Source organism: Dasypus novemcinctus, chromosome 23 (genome assembly GCF_030445035.2).
Source record: "Dasypus novemcinctus isolate mDasNov1 chromosome 23, mDasNov1.1.hap2, whole genome shotgun sequence".
Lineage (NCBI taxonomy): Eukaryota > Metazoa > Chordata > Mammalia > Cingulata > Dasypodidae > Dasypus > Dasypus novemcinctus.
In genome coordinates this window covers 9073783-9098084 of record NC_080695.1, presented here as the reverse complement: position 1 = coordinate 9098084, position 24302 = coordinate 9073783, and the positions used below count along the sequence as shown (strand labels likewise).

At 48.9% G+C, this 24302-nt stretch overlaps 1 protein-coding gene across 5 annotated transcripts in view; it reads right to left on the bottom strand.

Annotated features, from left to right (window-relative positions):
• SDK1 (sidekick cell adhesion molecule 1) overlaps positions 1–24302 on the bottom strand; it is a 917480-nt gene that overhangs the window by 217885 nt on the left and 675293 nt on the right. For all 5 annotated transcript variants that reach the window (XM_058285708.1, XM_058285711.2, XM_058285709.2 and 2 more), the window contains exons 10-14: positions 23375–23491; positions 22082–22249; positions 20056–20158; positions 17881–18057; positions 8135–8271 (exon numbers count right to left, since the gene is read on the bottom strand). In XM_058285708.1, coding sequence (XP_058141691.1) covers positions 8135–8271; positions 17881–18057; positions 20056–20158; positions 22082–22249; positions 23375–23491 — 702 coding nt within the window. The remainder of the gene's footprint in view (positions 1–8134; positions 8272–17880; positions 18058–20055; positions 20159–22081; positions 22250–23374; positions 23492–24302) is intronic.

Sequence of the window (24302 nt, the reverse complement as noted above, 5' to 3'; positions counted from 1 at the left end):
CATTTCTTCTAGCACTGTCCTTACAAAAGATGAAGGTATGATAGTAATGCTCAGTGTTGAGAAGACGGTGTTGCTTTCTGAGGTAATAAACGTGCACTGAGGTCTGTCATGGATGGCAGCCAAGCCCTTATCAGGGACATCAGCTCTGAGCCCCTCCAGGGCCTGGGGTCTGGAATTCAGGGCAGAGCTGTGGACCTGCAGAACAGGTAGGTGTTGAATTCTCCTGCATAAACTGTAGTGTATTTCTAAATGGAATATTTGGTTATGCTAAGAATAATTTGCTTAGAAAGGAAGTTCTGTATACATATTAAAAATCTTAAGAATTAGGAAAGGAGGAATGTATTACATGATGGACAACTGCTCTTTCAAATCATTATCAGATCCACTTTCATGAAATTCAAAGACATGAATTCTGTGGGTATAGAAGTCAGAAGAAACCTGGACCGACTGGAAGGGCGCACAGGGGACTTTCTGGCACTGAACATGTTTTGAATCTTGTTTCAGCTGTGGATCACATTTCAAACTTACTTAAGATCTCTGCATTTCCCTGTATGTAAATTAGATCTCAATAAACAATTTAAAAAAGTGAATACATACATAACAGCAAGTTCCTAGGAGGCCTTCCACTAAGATCAGAAAAAACAACAAGAAATAAGAGATGATACCATGCCAATTATTATCCAAAATTATTCTGACCAACACATTTGCATTATTTGTAGAAGATAGGATTGTCTGCCTTGAAAACCATGTAGGTCAACTGAGAAACTATAATAATAAAGAGTATATGGATATGGCTGAATGGAAAATAAATACCTAAACATCAATAGCTCTCCTATATTGTAACAATAACTAATTAGAAGATAAGACGAAAAGTCAACCATATTCACAATAGCAAGAAAAGAAAAGCTTAAGGCAAATTCACCAACAGTGTACAGAGCATATGGCTATAGGCCTACGAACCTCACTAAGCGATAGAAAAAAGAGCTGAATAATGGAGAAGATTATTATTTTCTGGGTGGAAAGACCAAATTACAAAGGAGTCAATTCTCATAAAACTCATTAAAGGCTTATGAGTACGATAAAATCTCAATGGAAATATTTTTGAAATGACAAAATAATTCTAATTTTTTCTGGAAGAATAAACAGGTGGCAATAACTAACAAAACTCTGAAAAGATGGGGGGCTTGCTTTATCAATTATTAAAACACATTTAGAACTGAAAGAATTAAAATATTGTAAAACTATCAGAAAAACAGATCAGTGGAACCAAAGAAAAAAACCCCGATAGTCTTCAGTATAACAAGCCCCCTTAATATATGAAAAAAGAAGCACCCAAATAAATAGATTGCTCAATGAATCATATTGGCAAAATGGGGGATTTGGAGAAGAGAAAAAATCATGTTAGAATAATTAATACATATAAATTCTAGGTTAATTAAAGAGTTACCTATATGGGGAAGTGGACTTAGCCCAGTGGTTAGGGCGTCCGTCTACCACATGGGAGGTCAGTGGTTTAAACCCCAGGCCTCCTTGACCCGAGTGGAGCTGGCCATGCGCAGTGCTGATGAGCGCAAGGAGTGCCGTGCCACACAGGGGTGTCCCCCGTGTAGGGGAGCCCCACGCGCAAGGAGTGCGCCCGTAAGGAGAGCCGCCCAGCACAAAAGAAAGTGCAGCCTGCCCAAGAATGGTGCTGCCCACATGGAGAGCTGACACAACAAGATGATGCAACAAAAAGAGACACAGATTCCCATGCCACTGACAACAGAAGTAGATAAAGAAGACCACGCAGCAAACAGACACAGAGAACAGACAACCGGAGTGGGGCAGGGGGAGAAGGGGAGAAGGAGAGAAGGGGAAATAAATAAATAAATAAATAAATCATAAAAAAATAGTTACCTATATGAAGAATTAAACTTTTAAAAATGAGATGAAAACCCAAAAGAATATTTATTTCATGCTAGATACAATTGGAATACCCAAACACAAAAACAACAAAAGAAATCACAAAGGAAAATATCAATAGATTTGATAATATAAAAAAATAAAACACTATTGTGTGTCAAAAAATAATATGTAAAACATAAAAGTTAAAAACAAATTGAGGGAAGTGAACTTGGCCCAGTGGTTAGGGCGTCGCCTACCACATGGGAGGTCCACGGTTCAAACCCCGGGCCTCCTTGACCCGTGTGGAGCTGGCCCATGCGCAGTGCTGATGTGCGCAAAGCGCGCCGTGCCACGCAGGGGTGTCCCCCGCGTAGGGGAGCCCCACGCGCAAGGAGTGCGCCCCGTAAGGAGAGCCGCCCAGCGTGAAAGAAAGTGCAGCCTGCCCAGGAATGGTGCCACCCACACGGAGAGCTGAAGCAGCAGGATGACGCAACAAAAAGACACAGATTCCCATGTTGCTGACAACAGAAGCGGACAAAAAAGAACAGGCAGCAAATGGACACAGAGAACAGACAACTGGGGTGGGGGGGGAAGGAGAGAGTAATAAATAAATCTTAAAAACAAAACCAGCAAGCAAAAAAAAAAAACAAATTGAAAGCAATACCTGTCGCAATCACGGGAAAACCCTGAGGGCCTTAGAAGAAAAGCAGGATGGGTGGGGCTGGCGGGGCCATGCAGCGAGCAGGAGGCGGCTCTGGGTGCTGCGCTGTGCTGCAGAAGCCTGACGTGCCCGGCAGAGCAAGGCCGGCAGTGCCAGGTGACGCTGGACGCTTGCACCGTTCTGAGGAGCCAGCGGTGAAAAGTTCTACCCGGGAGGGAGTCAGGGCTGGCTGAGGACGAGGAGGACGAGGGGCTGGTCTCCGAGGGGGGCCACTGGTGGTGACAGTGGAACTGCAGCCTCACTGCCAAGTCACCCTAGGCGCTGGGGAGCGTCTGCAGATCTCCGGCAGGACAAGAACAAGGTTACAGGCAGCCCTCAGGTGGCTGGGGGCAGGGGTCCCCTCGAGGAGAACAAATGGACAAGTGAGCAAGTTGGTGCAGGTGACAGGAAAGAGTTTGAAGGAAGGGGGATGAGAAAGGCGTTAGGTGAAAACAGAAAGTGTCATCAACAGAATTTGTTGATTCATTTGTGGGGAAAGAGGAGGGACGGGGAGTCAAGAATGACTTCTGGGTTTCTAACTTTGGGGGACCCATGATGACCTCTAGCTGAGACCCCCTGAGGGTGATGGACCTGTGGGTCCTCTCTGTGTGGAGCCTAGAAGGCACTTGGTCACCAAAGAGGAGGCCAGCAGAGAGGTCTGGGTTGGAAACACCCAGGCTGAGCACTGCTGGCCTAAGGGCATAAGGTGAAGCCTGGTGACCATGAGCCCACCTGGGGAAAGCAGGTGGGAAGGGAGGAGCAAGGAAACAAGGAATTCCCACACGCAGAAGCCGAGCGAGGACACCCCGTGTTCAGAAGAGTCAGAGAACACCGTCAGAGAGACGGAGAATGAGAGGTGTGAACGTAGAGCGTCCCCAAGCCACGCCAACGGGACAGGGTTCTGAGTGCAGGGAGCAACCCAAGGCACCAAGTGAAGGGAAGCTCAGGGTGAGGTGCCTGGGCAGCGTTCACTGGAGCCACCCTGCAGGATGGGACCCCTAGAGCCGCCCCTAGGCAATCACTGGATCTGCCCCTCAGGCAGTCATGGGATCCACCCTTCAGGACTGTGACTACTGGAGCCGCCCCTCAGGCAGTCACTGGAATTGTCCTTCAGGACTGTGACCACAGGATCTGCTCCTCAGGACTGTGACCATGGGATCCACCCTTCAGGACTGACCCCTGGAGCTGCCCCTCAGGCAGTCACAGGATCTGCTCTTTAGAATAATGATGATCTGCTTTGGCAGAGAAGAGGGGGTGGGATGAACCAGGGATCTGAAGTTGAAATAATTAGCAGGAGCCACTCCTCTGAAGCAGCAGGAACCAGCAGGGAGGGAGAACTTGTCACTTGTCAGTACAGGACAGAGGCCAGCAGCGCAGATGGAGCCCAGTCCAGCAGGAGGTGGGGGAGAGGGCTCCAAGACCTGCGTGGGGGGTGGCTTTGAACATTTGTGGGACTGTAGTGATTCTTTTTATTCTCTGTGTTGAAGTAATTTGTAAATTTTTGTTAATAAGCATACATAATTTTAATAATAAAAAATAACACAGGATTTTAGTTGTATTTTTTTAAGGAGGTACCAAGGACTGAACCCAAGACCTCATATATGGGAAGCAGGTGCCCAACCACTGAGCTACATCTGCTCTCCAGTGAGAGTTGGCTTTTTTGTCCGTTTGTTTTTTAGGAGGTGCCAGGGATTGAACCCAGGACCTCAAACACGGGAGGCAAGCACTCAAGCATTTGAGCTACATCTGCTTCCCAGGATTTTAGATTTTAATTAAATTTAAATACTATACATTATAATATAAAATCACCACTAGGAATGTTCACATCAATTTAAAAACTAACAGTAGAACACAAAGAGGATGAAGCAGTCTGAATTTTTCTTATTAATATTCTTGTTATCTCCGAGTACTTACCAGGAGACCTATGACAGTAGGGGCCAAGGTTTTAAAGAATTCCTGCCCTTGGTAAAGACCACCGTTGTTCCACTGGGCAGCGGCATGCCTCAGGGCAGCCCATGGAAGCAAGCAGGCACAGGACTAGCCGCCTCTCTAACACAGGGTTCCCATGGATGCTTGTTAGGTGAGAACCCGACTTAGCACTGTGTGGCGCTGATACACTAATACTAAAGGGTAAATTTTTAAAAGGTAAAATCATGGCTCTCATACAATATAAAATGAACATGTGCCAAAGATTTTAGTTAATTCACTAATTAATGAGGGAACCAGTGAGATGTTACAGAAGCATCAAGGGAGAATTCAAAAGATGCACATACATATAATCAGAATTTACAAATTGATGGAAAACTGGTCAATATCAATTCCTCTGGGCAAAATGTATTTCCTTTTCTATTGACAAGAACACTTTGCATTACTGTAGGGCCTACGATTTGCAGTTGTAAACTAGCTCAAAGACAGTGAAAAGTGCAGCCTCTAGGGGGGAGGTGACCTTGAAGGCAGCTTGAAGAGACCCCGGGGCCTTTGCCGGCCTACTTCTAAGTCGGTGGCTGTTTTCCTGACAGGCTCCGGGCTTGTGATCATCAGGATTTCAGAGAAACACCACTCCTGACCATACTCCAGAAGGGTTCGCGCGTGGGCGGGCTGCTTGCACTAGCCACAGCACTCAGCCTGCTTCTATCAGGAGGCCTCGCTGCCAAGCCCTGGAGGAGCCCTGCCCTCTCCAGCAGAGCAGAGCCCGGCTCTCCCGCCCGCCGCCTGCCTGACGCTCTGTGCCCTGCAGCTCGCCAGGCTTGTACCCTGCACCAGGCCCCTGGGCACTACCTGCCCGTCTGGGTCTCCACCGACTAAAAAGGCACCTGGGACAAGGGAAGCACCCGGCTTCTGAGAGAAGCTAGCCGTGGGATGCCTGCAGAGCGCCCCGCACATTCTCCGTGAGGGGTTTCTCTAGTCTAGTGCTGGGCCACGGGCGCAGTTCCAGCCCCAGCGTTCTGCTCCGTGGAGCTCCGGGAGGCCCTTCTGCGGCGCTGGGCCGGCGAGAGGGCAGGTGTTCCTACGCCCTGCCTCTGCCGTTTCACCATCCCTGCCTGGCCCCTGCAGGCTCTGTGGTTTCCAGGAGAATGGCATCCTAACCAGCCTGCCAGGGGGAGCTGGCGGCAGCAGCCTCCCAAGTAGCTGGATGAATGGACCTATTGGGTGAGGTTATTGAGTGTGGGCCATTTGCACAGTGCTGAGTGTAGGCCAAATGTAATTTTCATTTTAGTGTTCTTGCCGCTAAGCTGTTCTTTCTGACCATAATTAGCCAGCATGTTCAGCTGCTTCTTAAGGGCACTAGCTCCTAATAAAAATAAAAGCCAGATCACTGGCCAGAAGACAGTGCTGGTCTCTCTATTAGCTGCGGCAGGAAGACAGGCACCCAATCAACGAACAGCGGCACACACTGTGGAAGAGGCGTCAGAGCCTTCCTCTGCACGGCTGGAATCAGTCAGCCCAGAGCTAGGATCTGACCCACCGTGGAGGCCTCTGGTAGTCACTCTGAAGTCGCTCTGTAGTCGCTCTGAAGGAGGAGCTGCTGGGGGCTCGGCCAGCTCCAAGGCAGGTCCAGCCTGCGACTCGGGCTAACGAGGGTCCACTGACGTCCTTGGTCACATCATCAGGGAAATGGGGCTATTCGAGACCCACAGAGTTGCTCAGTGTCAGGATAAAGAATATTGGCACACGGGACCCTGCCCTTAAAGGGTGCATCGCCTTGCTAGAAGAGAGGCATGTAACCCACTAATTCTTAATGCTGTCGATACTCACAGGGGAGTGGATGTAAGGGCAGGGCAGCCCTGAGGAGGAAATGTGCCCTCTGCCTGAGTGTGACCACAGGGAGCTATGGAAGGAAAGAGGCCCTAGGCCAGGAAGGAGCAAGACTCTCCCAGGCAGGGACTACCGCAAGATGCCAGCAAGGTCCCTGCCGATGCCACGCTGCGGTCCCACTAGACCATCTGTCGCCCTCAACAGGACTTGAGGCTGGACAGCTTGGGGTCTCTGCTTGTGCTGTCCCCTGCTTTTCACCTGGTCTACTCTGAGGCTTCCTCCAGTTTGTCTCCCACCCCATTCCGAGGCAGGACCGTCCCTCTCACCCGCATTCTACAGCACTTTGCAACGTGATGGGCAGCCTGGCTGCTGTGACAGACCCATCGCTTCATCTCTGCACCCCGGCCCCGGCTGGTAGGCACAGAGGCCCGACCATGAGCTGTTGTTGAGTGACTGCGTGAATGCGGCACTGGAGGCACGGGTGCAGGCCGTGCTTCTTACTTCAGCACCATGACGGGCTGGAAGGGCCCTGCCACAGTCTGTTGAGAAAATGGTTGGCGTGGCCTCGGACACAGCCCTTGTTCTGTGGAAGCCAGGAGCGGAGGGAGCTTCCCTTCTGCGAGACGGTCTCAGTCTCTCTTCAGCCCTTCAGGGGACCCCTCCAGAGGCGGGCCTCATCGAGGGAGGTACTGGGCGTAGGCCTAAAAGATTCAGCCGAGCTGTAACCCTTCCTTGACTAGTGATCGATAACAGAGAAGCCCAGTGGCACAGTCCCATGGCCTGTCCAGGCAGGGGCCAGCGCTGAAGGGGGAACGTGGCCCATGCAGGGAGCAGAGCGCAGAGGGGGGTGGCCGAGGCAAGGCTGCAGGAGGGGCAGGAGTTCCGGCCTTATTCTAGGGGCAGCAGGGAACCCTGCAGGTGTACAGGGGGAGCGGCATGCTCAGGGATGTTTTAAGGTCAGTGCTGCCCCCTGGGGAGAAGGGCTAAGAAGAGCCAAAGGAGAAGCAGGGCCAGTGGGAAGGCTGCAGCGACCGTCCAGGTGAGGGGTCATGGATGACAGCTCCTGGAGGCACAGAGCGAAGGCAGCAAAGCTCAGCTGCGCCTGAGAAGGCAGGCAGGCTGCCCATGCAGAGGGTGTGTGTGGAGAGGGGGAGTGGGCACAGCTGCCGGGTCCTGGCTTGAGCAGGACAGTGATCATCGGCTGGAACAGGAGGTGAGCACAGGCACAGGGTTAGAAAAAACAAAAAGTCCAGGGGTGGAGTCTGAAGAAGACAAGTTGGAGAAGTCTCTGAGACAAACAGACACCCAGGAATGGGGTCCCATGTACGGGCCTGGAGGTCTGGTCAAAAGATACAAACATGTGAGCCGTCAAGAAAAGACGCCGTTGCGACCACGGGACGGCGTGGGGTTTCCTGCGGAAGGACTTTAGGGGTGCAGCAGGGGAACGGCTGGACAGCTCTGTGGTCGGCGAGGTCAGAGGAGATCAAAGGCCGCTGGGAAACCCCAGCCCCGAGCAGGTCGAGGGTGGCGTGAATGACCCGCGTGAGGCCGCTGGGGCTGCAGGGGTGGCTCCAGCAGTTGGAAGCCCTGGAACTGTTTCTTCCCTCTGCCGGGGCCCCCTTGCCTTTTACGTGCTGAATGCGGGAGCTGCCTTTTTAATTTGAAACCCCGTAAAGCATCATAATATTTCACTAGCTGTGTTAGGGCTGAGGCACCAGTAAAGGTTAAGGACATTAGGAGCGCAGAGAGAAATCTGATTATTGTCCATGGTGACAGTTTCGTTTTCCTACTTACTGTTTTCAGACAGCTCCACGATGTAATAAAGGACAGGGCTGTTTCCATCAAAGGGCCGGACCCAGGAGAGCATCACAGAGTGACTGTGGGAAGAATTCAGGTAGGCCAGGAGGTTCTGCGGGGAATGAGGCAGTTCACTTGGGGAAAAAGAAAGAAAAAAAGAAAAAAATGCACATTGGAATTGATGGCTAACGTGGGATAAATAGTCATGGTGTGTCATATTTTAAAAATGAAGAACGTAAGACATGGCCAAACACAGAGGCTAACCCAACTTTACTCTTCACAGCAGTACTGATTTCAAAACATGATTTGTGTTCATCTCTTTGGTAAGGACTGAAACAATTAATGACAATGTTCCTTAAACGGGGGAGGGATCCCAATTTTTACATAGTATGTTACTTAATTGGGAAAACCTGGTCAACAATTTTCTTTTACAATTATAAGCTGGTAATGAAAATCCAGTAAACTATATAAACAGGAAAAAGGGCCAGGAAAACATGGTTTAACATGGACGTTTCCAACACTAGCCACTCGGAGTTAGTAGCCAAAATGTTCCTCTGTACTCTGAGCCAACGCGTCAACAGCATGCGGTTATACTGCCATCCTGTCTTCTGCTGGAGAGCGGGGATTTGGGAGGGAAAGCATTTAAAGGGAAATGCGGCAAAAGCACTAACTAAAACCCCGTGGAAATGGTGACTAGCCCTTCAGCAAAGCTGAGAATTAAAGCAAATAAATTCTGAAAAGAAGTTACTAATAGAAAATGTCTTCACTGGGGTTTACTGATGACAAAGCTACAAAATCCAGCTGTATAGTTTAGACCCAAAGACGGGTCTAACATCTCAAAATCATAAGCTGGCCAAGTCCAGTATTTAACCTTCACTTTCCGTAAGTCTGGGAGCAAGACCCTGCTTTGTGGTCGTTCCGGATGGCTGCCCCTTCCATCAATGTTCCCAAGCAGCAGTGGGAAGGGGGATGCTGAGGGGGACCCATTTCACCCGCTAGTTTTTGGTTTTGCTTAGACATCGGTTACTACCGACCCACACAGGTCAGAATAAAAAGCCATAATTATACTTGATATTTTTAATTTAAAAAATGTCCTCATTACACTTTGGAATTTATTAAGCTGTTATATGCTTGCAGCTACCTAAGAAACACAGCTCTCTAACCCATGCACGCAGTTTATAAACAAACCAATATTTCTAATGTAGACAGCAACTTTAATTTAGTACAATAAAAAATAAACTTGAGTCTGAAATGTTGTCTTCTTTTCTCTTTAACTGTGAATTAAGTTTTAAATCAGTAAAGGAGCTGTTATTTCTACTTGAGTTCTCCAACAACCACAGCTCCGTTAGATTTCTGACGAAGCCCAATATGAAGGGAACGCCAGGATGAAAAGACCTAGTCTACTTCTACCAAGGCACACTTCCTTTCCATTTTATGGATTTTTCCCACTCCGAATTGGTCTGATTGAAATCAAACCAAACCACCGTCACTGGGACGCCCCACCCGACAACACCGTGGGAATGAACCTGAATCAACACCTCCGAGAAGGCCCTGGGCGTGAGGCTTCCCCACGCGCGGGCGGGAGCTCAAGGCTGAGCGGGGCTGATTCCAGGTCCTTGTCCCTGTGGGGACAGTGGTAGACCCAGGGGGCTCCCAGACCCCCGTGGGGGTGGAAAAGGGTGCCTGCCCCTAAGGCCCTGGAAATGGATGTGGCTCACACACCGGGACCAGAAAAGACTGGCACAGGGATGTGACCCTGGGAACATGGTGGCATCCTGCAGCCAGGCAGGAAGCAGTTTTGGTTAAACATTCCCGGGGGACATGAAGTGCTCTTCCCAGCAGAGCAGTACTCCCATGTTCCCCCGCCAGCAGAGCCAGAGTCCTCCTGGCCCCACGCACCCTTCTCCATGCCTGTGTCTCCTTGGTCCCTAAGCCTTGCCCTGCACCTCAGATGTCCTCAGGCAACCAAGCCCTCTGCTTCCTCCAGGGTCCGGCCCACCTGGCCACACCAGCTCCGCTGAGAGCCATGCCAGCCCCTCCTGACAGCCCTGCCTGCTGCCACTCAAGCCTGCCTGGGAGCACCTGTGCAGCCCCAGGTGGCGCCCTCAAATGCAGACCTGGACATGCTGCAGCCTCCCTGCCTCTGCCCATGGCCAGGTGGTCTGAGCCTTCTCCAGCCAACCTCGTCCCCCATGGGCACCAGCCCCAAAGCACCCAACGTCCTGACCCCAAGGGGGCCTTGCGGAGCCCACGTGCAGATGTGCAGGCCGCTCCCTTGCCTGCAGCACCACCACAACCTAAAGCTCGGCCTCACTCGCCTTTGCGGAGACTTTCTAGGCCTCCTTTTCACTTCTGATTAATTCTTTACAGTGTTCTATTTTATTTTATTGTGGTAGCAGTCATAAAACAAATGTTTCCATTTTTAACCATTTTTAAGTATGTAATACAGTGGCATTAATTACATTACAATGTTATGCTTCTGTCACCATCATTCATTACCAGAACTTCATTTCTCCAGATGGAATCTGCACCCATGAAGCAATAACTTCCCACCCTCTCATCATCCCATGTAACGTCCAATCTACCTTATGTCTCTAGGAATTTGCCTTTTCTAGATATTTCATAAAGTAGAATCTTACAATATTTGTTCTTTTTGCCTGGCTTCTTTCATGCAGCATGATGTCTCGAAGTTCATCCATGATGTCACTTTGATCAGAGCTTTATTCCTTTTTACAGCTGAATCATACTCTACCATTTGGATATGCCACATTTAAACAATGAGCAGAATGCATCACTTCTTCCTTTTGCCCAACCGCAGCTTGTGGATTTCTTCATTCAACAGATATTTTGGAGCTATACTGTTGTAGCAGTTGAGAGAGGTTCAATTATTTGAGTATAGAAAGGCCAGGACTCAGGAATGATTTTGAGAAGGAAAAATGGTTTATTGATGGCCAGCTGGACTCGGGAGCTTTCTGTTTCAAACCCGAGTCCTGAACAAGAATTTTGAGATCCTTTTATACAGAGAGGAAGGGTCAAATTGTTCTTTGTTTCAGTGCTCAATAGGCTTGAATTAGCATATATCGTCCACATCCTAGGTACACTTTTAGCATGGACCTTATACATTCTAGATAAGCTTTTAGCACATTTGGTTTGCATTTTCCTGGAATATTTAAAGTTTATAGAGTTTGCATTGATAAACTGTTTCCTGGGACTGGAGTCGTTGCCAGGTCACCAAGGGCAGGACTGCAGCCTCTTACAGTCCCACACCCACAAGTCACAGACAGCTTAGGTTATGTACAAGGAGATGAAGGGTCTCCCACCCATAGCCCACATCAATACGGTGCACACATGACACTGCGCCCTGCTTGTTTGAGGAGCTGCCTCCCCTGCCCTTGTGCAGATGCTGTTTTCCTTGATCCCTGCATCACCTGGGGCATGGCAGGGGTGCATGAATGGCCAGACGGGCACTTCTCGAGCTTCGTGCTGCCTGTGGGTGTGGGGTGGGCTCAGGAGCCCCTGTGCTACCCTCTCACAGAGTCAGCCTCGGGAGGAGCACACGGTCCACCATGCAGCCTGGCCTCCTGAGGTCTCGGCCATGGAGCTTCTGGAAGGAGGCCCGGCCGGAAGGCCCAGCAGGGCTGTGGCAGGGACTGGGTGGGGGGAAAGTCTGGTAAGTGGACAGTGAGGGAAGGTGCTCCAGGGCCCGATCATGAGCCAAGGCAGGACACATACGGGGAATGGCGCACTGAGGGCAAGACGGGGCGGGCTGGGGTGGGGGTGGGGGAATGCAGGGTTAGCAGTGTGTGGAGGAAGGCACGAGAAGGGAGGCCTGGCAGGGCCATGCGAAGATGTGCCCTCATGAGGGAGCCCTTATGCAGTACATGCTCAACCTCCTTTCCCAGGCTGGGACTGGGGCCCTACAGACAGCTTTGTGGAAATGGTCCCAAGACTTTCTTTGAGAAAACATCAGAGGGAAGACAAGCCATGAGACAAGATGGACCAGAAGTTAAAGGCACAAGGGGGCAGAGCTGACACATATGCTGGGGGTCAGAGAGCAGGCGTGGTAGCAGGAGGTGGGGTGCACAGGCTGGCCTGGGACCAACCTTGCAAAACCTTGGCTTTCTCCTCTCTCGTGATGATGAGGTCTGATCTGGGCAGGAGGCCAGCCCCAAGGGCAACAGGCCCGTCCCCCGAGGCTCCTGAGGGCCTGCCACGTCCCTGCAACCTCTCAGTGTGGTCTCGAGGGGGTTATGCTTGCTCTAATTCTAAATTCTAAGATCCTACACCTTTCCCACAGCTGAGAAAACACGGGTTCTTGTACTTGATTTTGCTTCTCTTGGCCTAAAATACAGGAGGCACGTGGACATGACCTCCCTTTACAGGTGAAGAGACATCTGTCTACGGTGGTTCATTAAGTCTTTAGAAGTCACGAACTGTGCAGCGTGGCAAGAGGCCCCACCCCATGCTTAGGCATGGGCTGTCCCTCCGTCTGCGCTCACTGGTTCTTACTCAGGACTTGAGTCTAGAAGTTGGGTGCTGATGCCCCTTGTGATGGTTAGGGTCATGTGTCACCTCAGCCAGGTGATTGTGCCCAGTTGTTTGGTCAAGCAAGCACTGGGCTAACTGTAATACGAGCACATTTATGGACTTTAGTCACCAGTGAGTTTACTGCATAGATGGCTGATTACACCTATGTCACTCAGGGAGATCGCCGTCAGCAATGAGTGATGCTTTATCCAGGCAGTTGAATGTTTTAAAAGGGGAAGCGATTTCAGCATTCAGGGAGAATTTCCCAGCTGTCTTTGGACAGCCAGTGTCTCCCGGAAACTCATCTAGGACTTTCACTGGACTTTCATCGGAGCCCCTGGTTGCAGCCTGCCTGTGGAACCTGGACTTGTGCATCCCCACAGTTATGTGACAGACTCTTATAAAATCTCTTTCTCTTGACAGTTATCTCCTGTTGATTCTGTTTCCTAGAGAACTCCTCCTCCAACAGATCAAAAGCACCAATGAGAAGGCCCCAAGGCCCTCAAGAAGCGGGCACCTGAGGAGCCAAGAGTGGTGGCTGAAAGCCCGAGGTTGAGGGAGAGACAAGGGGTTCCAAAGAGACGCTTTAGGCAGCTAAAAAGCACAGCAGCCCTGAGATATTCAGTGCAGGAACACAGGCCTACCAGCCCAGCATGCTGAGGACATCACCATGTGTAGGTGACAAAGCTGTAAGGACGGCCTCCACCCTGGCCACGCCCAGGGCGATGGGCCAATGCAGTGTGTGAGCTGACACCAGCACAGGACTTGGCTTGGAAGGAAATATAGATGTTTCCTGGTTCAACCCTCTACCTTACAGGAAAATCCTCTCCATACGATCTCCTTGTCCAATATTACCTGTTTAGCAAGGCAGTCTTTTTAATGTATCTTGGAATCATAGCCAGTTTCTTTAAAAGACAAGTTTTGGTTATCTGGAAAATTAAGCTTCATGAAATACTTAACTAATCCATCAATAACGGACAAATGAGGCTTTAATATATTCTGAACGCATTTCAGAAAATCTCACCGAATGGCAATAGATTGCATCTAGGCATTCCTCTGCCAACTCTGAAAGGAGATAAATGATCAGCAGAGTGACTCACAGACAGTGACATGCAGACAGGGTGACAAATGACAGAGAGCTGAGAGCACCATGGAGTGAAGCCCAGTGCTGAGCCACGTTGTGATTTAGAGGGAAGGGAAATCAGCATCAGGCGAGCTACACGGTAACAATGGAATGAAAGCAGATTGTCCAGGAAGGGGTTAAGCTAGGTGTGTTTGAGAAACACAGCTCTGAAAAAGACTTAGGAGAAAGTACTTGGTAAAATTGTGGCTGCCTGGGAACCGCTTGGGCAGACGAGCATCAGGTAAGTATCTTGTTGCTATAAAAGGCACTGCCCCTTTAGCGCACAAATGCTGACTTGGTCAAACCCATCTCCTGTGACTGCAGTGGGGAAAGGAGGAGGAGAGGCTGAGAACTCTCCAGAGGTGGTATTAAGTTGTTCACTCCTTAGTAGGTCTTTGTCAGAAGTAGTTTTACCAAAAGCAACTTCTCCCACTGCCTGGGGGCCTGAGTCTTCAGGTCTGCTGGCTAAAAGACGTTTTCTCTGTACCCAAGGCTTGTAAGAATTATCTCTGGTTTCAGGAGGAAAGATGCAATGCTAATTGGGCCTTGCAATGGTTTAACAATCGGTGCCTCAAGCCTTAGGAGCAGGTTCCGGAGGCCTGCTCCAACAGCCAGTAGCTTGGAGGACAATCCTACCTCAAAGGCACCACGGAAACAACTGGCGACGAGCGCCTGGCGGTGGTCTGTGTGCTGATTCACAGGACGGCCACCTGGAATTGCAGAAACCTCTCCCTTGGGGTGGAGGTGGTGCAGACCCTTCTGGACAAGGACTCCTCCACGCAGTGGTGCAGGGTGTGCAGACCCACTTCAACTTAGAAGGGGAGAGAGGTTTACACCGGTAGTTACTGAGCTGGGTACCTGGCACTGTTCTAGGCAGTGAGGATTCGGCAGTCAACAGACAGGCAGGACAAAAATAAAGCAGAGTAAGAGGGACAGAAGCTTGGTGGCCCTGGGTGGAAGGCCGGTGCTGCTGGGGAGGGGAGGCATGGTCTCTGTTTTCAGCAGATGAGGAAGGGACAGCAAGAGCCGCAGAGCACAGAGGGTTTACTCGGTGCGGGGGCTGCATGCCAGGATCTTAGGAGCCTTGGTTCACTCGCCTGCATGTCAGTGACCACGGCCAGGTTACAGTGCAGGAAGTGGGGGGTGGGGGTGGGGGAGGGCCGTGACGGGCCCAGGGGCACAGGTGTCGGCAGGGAAGAGACAGGGTGGCATCTCCCCATCCCCCGGCTCTTGGCCTAATGGAGAAGGGGCTGCTGAAGCACGAAATGCCAAGCAAACGAGCGTGAGCGCAAGTGCGTGGATGGTCTGCTTTTGAAAAGCCTACTTCTGATGCTCTTACTTTCTGTATTTAACAAAGCAGCTCCTAACTGAAGTGGAGAAACAAGGGGGAAACAGGCTTTCAGGCACTTTCAAAGGACACGGTTTGGCCATAAGCACCACTCAGTCACTGTTGCAATACAAGGTTTTTTCCCTTCTTGCTTTTTCATGTCATTTGAGTAAATCATGGAAATGTTACTGAGCTCCATTTGAAAGTTCTCTTAGAAGCATAAAATACCGTGCAAGTGTGAATTATTGTTATTATCATTCCAATTGCCATTACTGATGTCGTCTAGTTAAGCCTGTTTGGTTCCAAAGATACACCATGATATAACCTACAACTTTGCCAATTCATTTGGATTTGGAAGAGTGGAGAGTTTATTATGCTAACAATTCACAAAGAACAACTATCTCCCAAATCAGTTCTGTAACCAGTTGTACCTAAATTGGTTTGAATCACAAGTCTGCAAATATTTCTATATTTAGAGATGAGGTGTTTTGCCATTACAGAAAGCCTATTATTTTATAGATACAGGAACATTTGCTGAAAAATGTATTTTACTTAGATGAAATCAAATAAGCAAATAGTAGAGAAGATATGTAAATCAGTAGAACATAAAAAGTGTGCAGAATAAAAAGAATGTACTATATTGGAAGTATGCAATTTGGCTTCTGCTGACAGAGTCTTTATGAAATGCTAACACTTATTTATTTGATACCTATGATAGATGACTTAGCATTCTCAAAGGTAGTTTTAAAAATGTGAATAGCACAGTAGATTATGTGAATTCACTGGTCATGTCCTCTAATATTATCAAAACAGAAAAAAACAAAACAAAACCCCAGCCTGAGATATGGAAAGAAGGAGGAAAGAAAGAAAACCAGAGCTGAAAAGGATTTGGGGCCCTGGTGCCCTGGTGTTGAGCTGAGCTTGTTTATATTTTCATGGGGAAATGCCAAGGACACTTAGCTTTGCAGGTAGGAACACAGAGGAGGGGGAGTCAGAAGGGGGACTAAGGCCTGTAACAAGCTAGAAGCTCAGCCATTCATTCTTACATCCAACCAAATAGCCAACAACAGCATTTCTAGGGTGCCTCTGCTATTCCAGGCGCTATGCCTGGCATTTGAAATATAAAACCGTGCCTTTGGGTGCTCATCCCTCAGCAGGGAAAGGCGTCCTGAAAATGGGCTCCTACAGCCCAGGGTGGTCTGTGCTAGGTGGAGGGCTGACTGGGGTCCTGAGGAAGCACAGTGGGAGACACCCTGGCATCAGAGGGGAAGGAGGGCCCTGGGAGCTGGATCCCTTAGCAGGAGGACGGGTCCTTCAGGTACTGGCAAACACAAGCCTGGCCACGGAGGTAGCAGGTGGCTGAGGCGTCTGCGGGGGCCATGGGCGCAACTGAAAGAGACTGCGAGCAGTGGGCTCTCACAGCTGAAGGCAGGGTGCGGGGGGACCCTGGCACTTCTGCGCACACTGGCAAAGCACAGCACCACCTGCATGGTGGCCAATCCTCCTGGGCTGTGGGTACCTGTTGTGTCACGACTGTCTAGTGCTACCTTTGCTCCCAACAGGACTTAACTGACAAAGAGAGTGAGGGGTCACCTGGGAGAGGCAGACTAAGAGGCGGGACAGGCTTGTTCCAGGTGCTGAAGGTACAGCTAACAGGGCTACTGGACTAGCTGCTACATATCATTAACCCTCCGAATTCCAGAAGTGGCTGGGGGCTGTTTGTTCATTCAGGGATGTACGCATGCGACAAATACGGACTGCCACGGGCTCAGCATTTAGCAAGCATCCTGTCTTTACTCCCCTTGGCTGGGTGCTAGGGATTCAGAGACGAATGAGATATGGCCCTTGTACTCAGAGTGTGCATATTCTATTTTAGGGAATGGCTTTTGCCCATAGAATCATCCTGGATCCAGGCGAGCAGAGTCCAGGAGGAAAAACCTCTCACACTTGCCATTGGCAAATGGCACAGAATGGGAGGGTGAGTCGGGACGGCCTGGCGAGGGCCAAGGGGGCAGGCTGCTGCCCTGACAGCTGTTCTGCTTTGACTCTTTATTTTCAGGTTCAATTTCTGTACCTGTGTGCTCAGAAATATCTGGGAGGAAATGATTATAAAGCAAATAAAAACATGTTGGAAAAATAAAATTTGCCAGTTGGCATTTCAGCTTCATGCTCCATGAGAAGGAAGGAGCTAAGGGAAAAAGGGGTGCTAAGGTGGAGGCACCCCATGGTCCCCCACCCGGGCTTCGGACGCCCAGGTAGGTCTAATTGGAAGTAACGTGCACCCATTTGCTATTTTCAGGATTTCAAAAGCCTTGGGGAAAGCCTCCCTTGGCTTGTGGAGAGGAAGCCGGGGATGACTTCCTACAGTCCACTCGGTCTCCTTGGGGACAGACTCAGCTCTCCGTCACCAGGCGATCTGACTGGCATTCAGGCGAAAAGGTGCTGCATGTTACTCAAGCATGGTTTAGTAAACAGAACCCGCCACGACTGGAGTCAATGAGGAGACATAATAAAAGGGGTCAGTGGTGATGAAAATCAAAGACTGAACCACCCGAACCAAGGACGGATGCTTTAAACTTTGAGGTTGCAAAAACCAACCCTTAAATGTACAGGGCCACGTGGCACAGGGGGTTGCGCTAAACTGCTGACTTGGGACCCAGTGTGACCGGCTCGAGTGTTAAGTGACAGCCACTTCCCAGGGAGACGGCTGGACGCAGTGACGTGGATAATTAGACGTCGTTAACCCTGGACAGCTGCGAGACTCACATTACTTCCAGCCGCGCCGTCCTGGAGTCGTTCCCGCCTTCCGAAATGATCTCACAGGTGTAGTCGCCGATGTCGCCTGACCACGTCTGGCTGATGAGGAGGGCGCCGTCTTTCTCCACCACGATTCTAGAACTGCTGGATGGGCTGAGGACCACGCTGTCCTTCTTCCAAACGTAGCTGTGGGCCAAGCAGAGAGGTCTGACTTACACACCAGCAGCGACAGGTTCCCTGGTCCTTCCCTGTCTGTAATACGCCAATAACTGGCAACCTTGTGAATATCCTAAAAAACACTGGATTGCACACTTGAAAAGGGAGAATTTTATGGTATGTGAATTATATGAAGAAAATAAGAGAAAAGCAACGAGGTATCTTGGTCACAATGCAAAAAAAGACCCTGAAATGAAAAAGAGGACATTGAAGATCACTGGAAATATTTATCAGTCTTCTGGTTTTAAATGGGAAGTCTGTGGAATCATCATCACCTGTAGCCTCCTAAGGTGGGATCTAACATTCCTACCCCAGGGATGTTCCTGGAGAGGACAAGTGTTGTCTGAATAGGGGGCAACAATTGTGGGGGGGAAATCCCCAGCATGGAATTACTCAACTCCTGGGGAAAACAAAATCATACTCCATAAACGTGTTTTCTTAAAATCCAACTATTCTGGCTGGCAGACTGTCTTTAAAATGACTTTTCTTTCTTTTTTAATCTAGGGCAATGTTAGTTCATTTTCCTTTACAGACGTAGAATCAATTAAGAGCCCGCCCAATCTTTAGGTGTCTATGGGCAGGGCTAGAGGAGAAAGGGCTGTTTTTGTTTTCAAAATAATCTGATTGGATTTTCAAATGCTCCCAGCTCTTTAAAGTGCTCAGGGGCACAGAGTACAGGCACTTACAAATTACTTATCCCCTGAGACCACCATGGAGGCCCAGCTCCACAAGAAGGGAAGTAGTGACTTGCTCACTTTGGGGTGCAGCATTGAGCTGCGATTGCCCCTGAGGGTGGGGGGTGCCTTCCGGGCTGTGAAAGCCTGGGATGAGGGTGCCCCACAGGATACCAGCTCCTTCTCAGGAAGGAGGCCACCGTGTGCTCTGCTGAATCTCATACAGAAAGTGACAAGAACACCACAGAGCCAAGGGGATTCTTGATGTGAAGTGGCAAAAAAAGAGAATAAGATTCCTTAGTCCCTGTTTGTCTCTGAAATCAAGCTCCAAATCATCTGGAAATGAGTGAATGTTCTAGGCATGATAACTATCTTGAATGCAGCTTCCAAGGATTTTCTAGGTAATCTTTAACCTGCCAGTTTTTGTTTGTTTAGTTTTGCACTCAACATTCTTGTAACTTTTTTTTTTTTTTTTTTTTTGAGCCCTGGGGAATCCCAGAGAGCCAGGTGGAGCTATAGAAATTTATGATTTGCCAACCATCTGCCCAAGAAAAGTGTGAGAGCAACTTGGCCTCCGAAGCCAGTTACTAGTGCCTGCTGTGATGGCCTTCGCCAGGCGGGGAGAACAGGTCCAGAAAGCAGTGAGGACTCTTCACCCCACCCTTTCTGCTAACTGCATGCCTTTGGGGCAAAGGCCAGAGTGAAAATGCTATGATGATTAAATTCTTCTTTCTAGATTTATTTTCAAGGCTCACTGTGAAATTAAAAACTATGATGAAGTGGCTGTTCTTTGGACAAAGCTCACTGAGACGCAGCTTCCTCATGGCCTTCCCAATCTGAATTCAAACGTCCTGTAGAAAACCTTGAGGCACCTGGTTCCCCTCTGCATGGGTGTTTTATTATAAACTTTCTTCCATCTGCAGGTCTTCCTCAGAGCACAGAAAACTCGAGTAACCCACAGCCCCAGTGTAAACACTGCTGAAATCCCGTTCAATCCCTCTGGATTGTTCTCTCATTAAGTATCAGCCCCTGACAGTAGGTTTTACAGAAAGTGTATTAACCTTGGCAGAAAAATCACGAAAGCCTGTGCTGGAGCCAGGAAGTCGCACACAGTCCCCTGGAAAGAACACTACTGCTCAGTTAAAGTGGGATTGGTGTGATTAATGAAGGGACCCACAACCAGGGGCCTGACGCAGAAACCAAAGTCCCCAAAATTCTTCCTTCTCATCGCAACATTCCTTTCTAAGCTCCCAGAACACGAATAAGCCAAGAACACCGTGGCAACTGAGCTGACCGGATAGAGACTCGGGGGTCGTGCGCGGCCCCGCAGTGCAGTGTGGCCGCGGTGCCCTTGATCGTCACGCAGTCCTCCGGAGGGCGGACGATGGAAGTCCGATCTGCAAAAACACAAGTCACAGCTCAGGCAAACTCAGGGGGTAAATGGTCACCTGACAACAAAACCTCTACGTTTTCTCTTTTCTTGGCAAAAAGAGTGTAAGTCGAAACCTCGGAACTGGTCCGGGAATTGGGAGCCAGTGTTTCCATCTTGCAGCTAAGGAAGTCTAGCCTACTGCTCCTCCTAAAGAATCCTGGGAACTCCGCACCCTTCTCGAAGGAAGTGAGAATTGAAGAGCAAACGCAAACATTGATGGGGATCCACTCTATCAGGAAAAACAGATCCTTTCCCAAGATACTCATCATTCTAGTAATGTCTAATGCTTGCGTTAACATTTCAGGATGTAGCCAAGGGCTTTTGTTTATATAACTTTATTTATTCCTCATAGCAGCCTTGTGAGTTCTGCAATATTACTACTGCCAGTTTTCAGAAATGAAAGCAGATGCTCAGAAAAAAACAGTGATTTGCCAAACAGCACAGGGCTGGGGCGGGCTGGACCCAGGCACCAGGGCAGGCTGCCGACGCTGAGCAACCCGCAGCCCTCCCGGGCCCACAGCCCCCAGTGACCGACGGTGGCTTTCCAGGTCTGCGTGGCTGAACAGAGCCTGCACTGGGGAGTTCCCAGGCTGGTTCCAGGCACAGCCTGACCCTTGCTAGAGGGGCATCTTGGGAACACCTCTGAGCCTTGGTTGTCTTATCTATAAAAAGGGGACTCGGAAATAACTAACAGCTGGACAGATTAAAGTATTGACATGAAGTGCTCTACAAACCTCAGAAGTGTTACTCCAATTATTTCAGGGTCCTAATTTTGAATCTTAGCAGAGCGACAGAACTTTCTGGTTAGTGATCTGCAGAGATTCAGCTATCAATGACCTTCCTTTCAGAAACATTTAACATATACAGTCAATTTTCAGGGATAAATGATTAATTTAAAGTAGAAAATGGAGTCAACTACCAAGTGGGACAAACGCTCTTTCTTCATATTTGATAACATTGTGGGAATATATATTGTTTTTTCAAATACATGATCTTTTCAGAATACCTCATAAATTAAAAAGGGTTACTTTTCAAAGTGGACAACTACATCAGAGAAGCTAAATAAATGTGAAATAAAGTACAATGCTTTTGTGATGACATTTTACAAACTATCTCTACCCAAGCAAGTAAAAATTCTCTCTACTCTTATAGATAACTCCACGAAAGTCTTCTAAGTGAACATTGCTTTTGCTTTTTTTTTGGTTTTGTTTTGTTTTTAATATAGGTTTGGGTGAAGCAGAGAGAAAAAAGCACATTGGCAACTGAAGCTAAAAGGGGTGGGTGCAGTATTGATTTTGCTTGCTTGTAAAACTTATATTCTGGAAAACTATTTTGCTTTTCAGAAAGAAATATGTGATAGGTGAAATAAGAACAGACAAAAGCTGAGAAGCAGCAGGTTCTCTCGGTTCACTCCTAAGTTGACACTAACACACTAGAAGAGTTTCAGTTGATAATAGTAATAGCACCAAAATAGTCTCTCCCTAGGCTTTCCTGTGCTTAGGAGGCACTGGAGATTGAACCTGGAACCTCATACGTGCAAAGCTGGCACTCAACTGCTGAGCTACACCAGCTCCCATCCATCTCGGTTTAGTTTTCCTATATAACGCTTGTAAGATTAACTGACACACCAGTTTAGTTATTTGAGCTGGTTTGGGAAAATATCCCTACGGAAGAGATTTTTTTCTTTAAAGTCAATCTTTTCTCTCTCCTCAATTATCCCCATTAACTCTCTGAATACATTTTCTAATTATTCTTTCAGAAACCAAAAATTTAATTACTGCACAGATTTCTAGAAATTGGTTGTAAAAATCATCGTTCTCTTTGGCCACATGGACGGTCCCCGCCACAGGCCACCCCAGCGCAGAGGGCTCGGAAGCGCGCTCCTTACTCCACACCGTCAGCGTCGCAGAGGCGTTCAGGGACCCTTCCGTGCTGGCTGCGTAGCAGGTGTAGGTGCCGGCGTCCTGAACGAGGACCGGGGTTACCTGCAGACCTCCCGACTCGAGCAGCATGAATCGAGGGATCTGGACAGAGCCACTGGCCAGGATCTGGGTCCCTGAAGAATCGTAGAGAAGACAGGTGTGTGGGAGCCATACACTTGAGAGAAAAGTCCATAATGAGTAGCCATGACCAAGCAAATAACTTAAGGAAATGAGCAGAATGAAGCGAAAAGGGTATAAACAAAAGGAACTGATGCAGTTTCTTTTAGTAGTTTTGTAATAAAATTCAAGAATATCCTAATGATCCAATACTGAGAGATTTGGGTCAACACATGCTCTCCTAGGGTGATGAGATTATGACTGATTTTTCTTTTTATGCATTTGAAAGTGTTCTATGGCAAGCTACCAATGCATTCAAAAGTAGGTAAGAATAGAAAATATAAAAAGAAAAAGAGAAAAGCCTACCCCTCTTCTTCTAGCATCCCAGGTCATTGTTCTTTATAAACCTTGCTCTGAGTGCAAGAATTTTATCTTTAAGAGGTGAACAGCCACCACAGGTTTTCTGGTAGCATGGACTTTTATTTTTGAAGCCTCGCCCAGTAGCTCAGCAAGCGTTCTTAGCCGATCTAATTCAGCACAATTCAGGGAGGATTTGCTAGGGCTGTGCTCTGTACACTGCTGGTTAAGTGCCACTCGCACCCAGCTCTGTGGGGGATGCTGCGGGAACGGCAAGGTGAGGCTGTGACAGACGCCGTTCTTCAAAGGAGCTTAATGTCAGGTGGGGGTTAACAGATTCCATACGTCAAACCGGGAAGGTTGCAAACCAATCCTGAGGTAGAAATATCTTTAAAAAAAGAAGATTCTTGATTTTGACAGGCACCAAGGAAGAACTCCTTCCTCTTACAATTGGAAAACCCGAGTTCTAGAAAAGTTGCCCCCAATCAAATAGCAAGTACTCTGTGATGCTCCAAGAGGCCAAAGGCACTCTGCGGAAAGGCGAAGGCCAAGGAGTATCATTTTTGCATAATCGTCCTCTCGTGTCTGTTCCTTTTCTAGAACTGCAAGCCTCTGAAGGAAGGGCCGTGCCCACCTGACTCACCCTTGTGGCCCAGCGTCCAGCCCCTGGAGGTGCTCAATAAATTGTTCCTTTCTCTAATTAATGACAGGACAGGAGAGAGAATAACAAAGCACAAGCCCTGCATTCATTGGCCACGGTGTTGTGGAGGGAGGACACAACCCACCTCTCTTCCACGTGATGGCAGGTTTAGGAGCCCCGGACACTTGACAAGTGAGGACAGCTGTGGTCCCATCAGTCACCGTGGTGTCTGCTGGCCGCTGAGTGAACGCAGGAGCAATGTCTAGGTAGAGAAGTTAAACAGCGAAACGGTCTGTGAGCTGTCCTGCAGAGGCTGGGGCCAGCCAGGTGGAGCATTCCATGGGAACGTTTGTAGAATCAACCAAAGAGAGAATCGTAGTGAAAAGAGACCAAACCTTTCACAAGCGACTGTAATCTTCCCTTGTCACCTGTCCTTGCTGACAACCTTACACAGGCTCCCATTGTAATGGGTACACAAGAGTGAGACAGGGCAGGGGCCCAGGAAGAACAGTTTCAGATGAATGTTAAAGAGACAAAAAATGTTTTATTAGATAAATCAAATTGCTTTCAGCCTTTTAAAGAAAAACAGAAAAGGCTGAGTTTGAACATTTAAATGCCATCCAAAAGATGGCACTTTGGCACTTCCTAGGATCCAATATGAAAGTCAAAATGCCCAGATTTCAAGGACTTCAATAAGGACTGTTTGGTGTCACAGGGTAGCAAGGGCCCCTGGGCGCCCCGAGCCAGATGGGAAAGAGTGGCGCACGTGCAGGTTGGCTGCAGAGAGGGCTTATACGGCTTTCCACTACTCTGTTTCTACTGTCCTGTTCAAGGGACCAGCACCTACCCAAGCTTCTGGCAGGACCCCTGAGAAGGATGCCCTTCCCAGGGGGAGAAGTGGCAGCATGCAGAGACGTAGCTGCTACTCCAGCCAGTGGGCACCCCTGCAGAAACTGGGGTACGTCCTGGAGCGACTTCTCCCGAGGGCAGCCTAGGGGATGCAGGAGCCTCCTAACTGGTCCCAGTGCTCCCACTCATGCCCCGACTGGGATGACTGTCTCAAGCAATGAGCG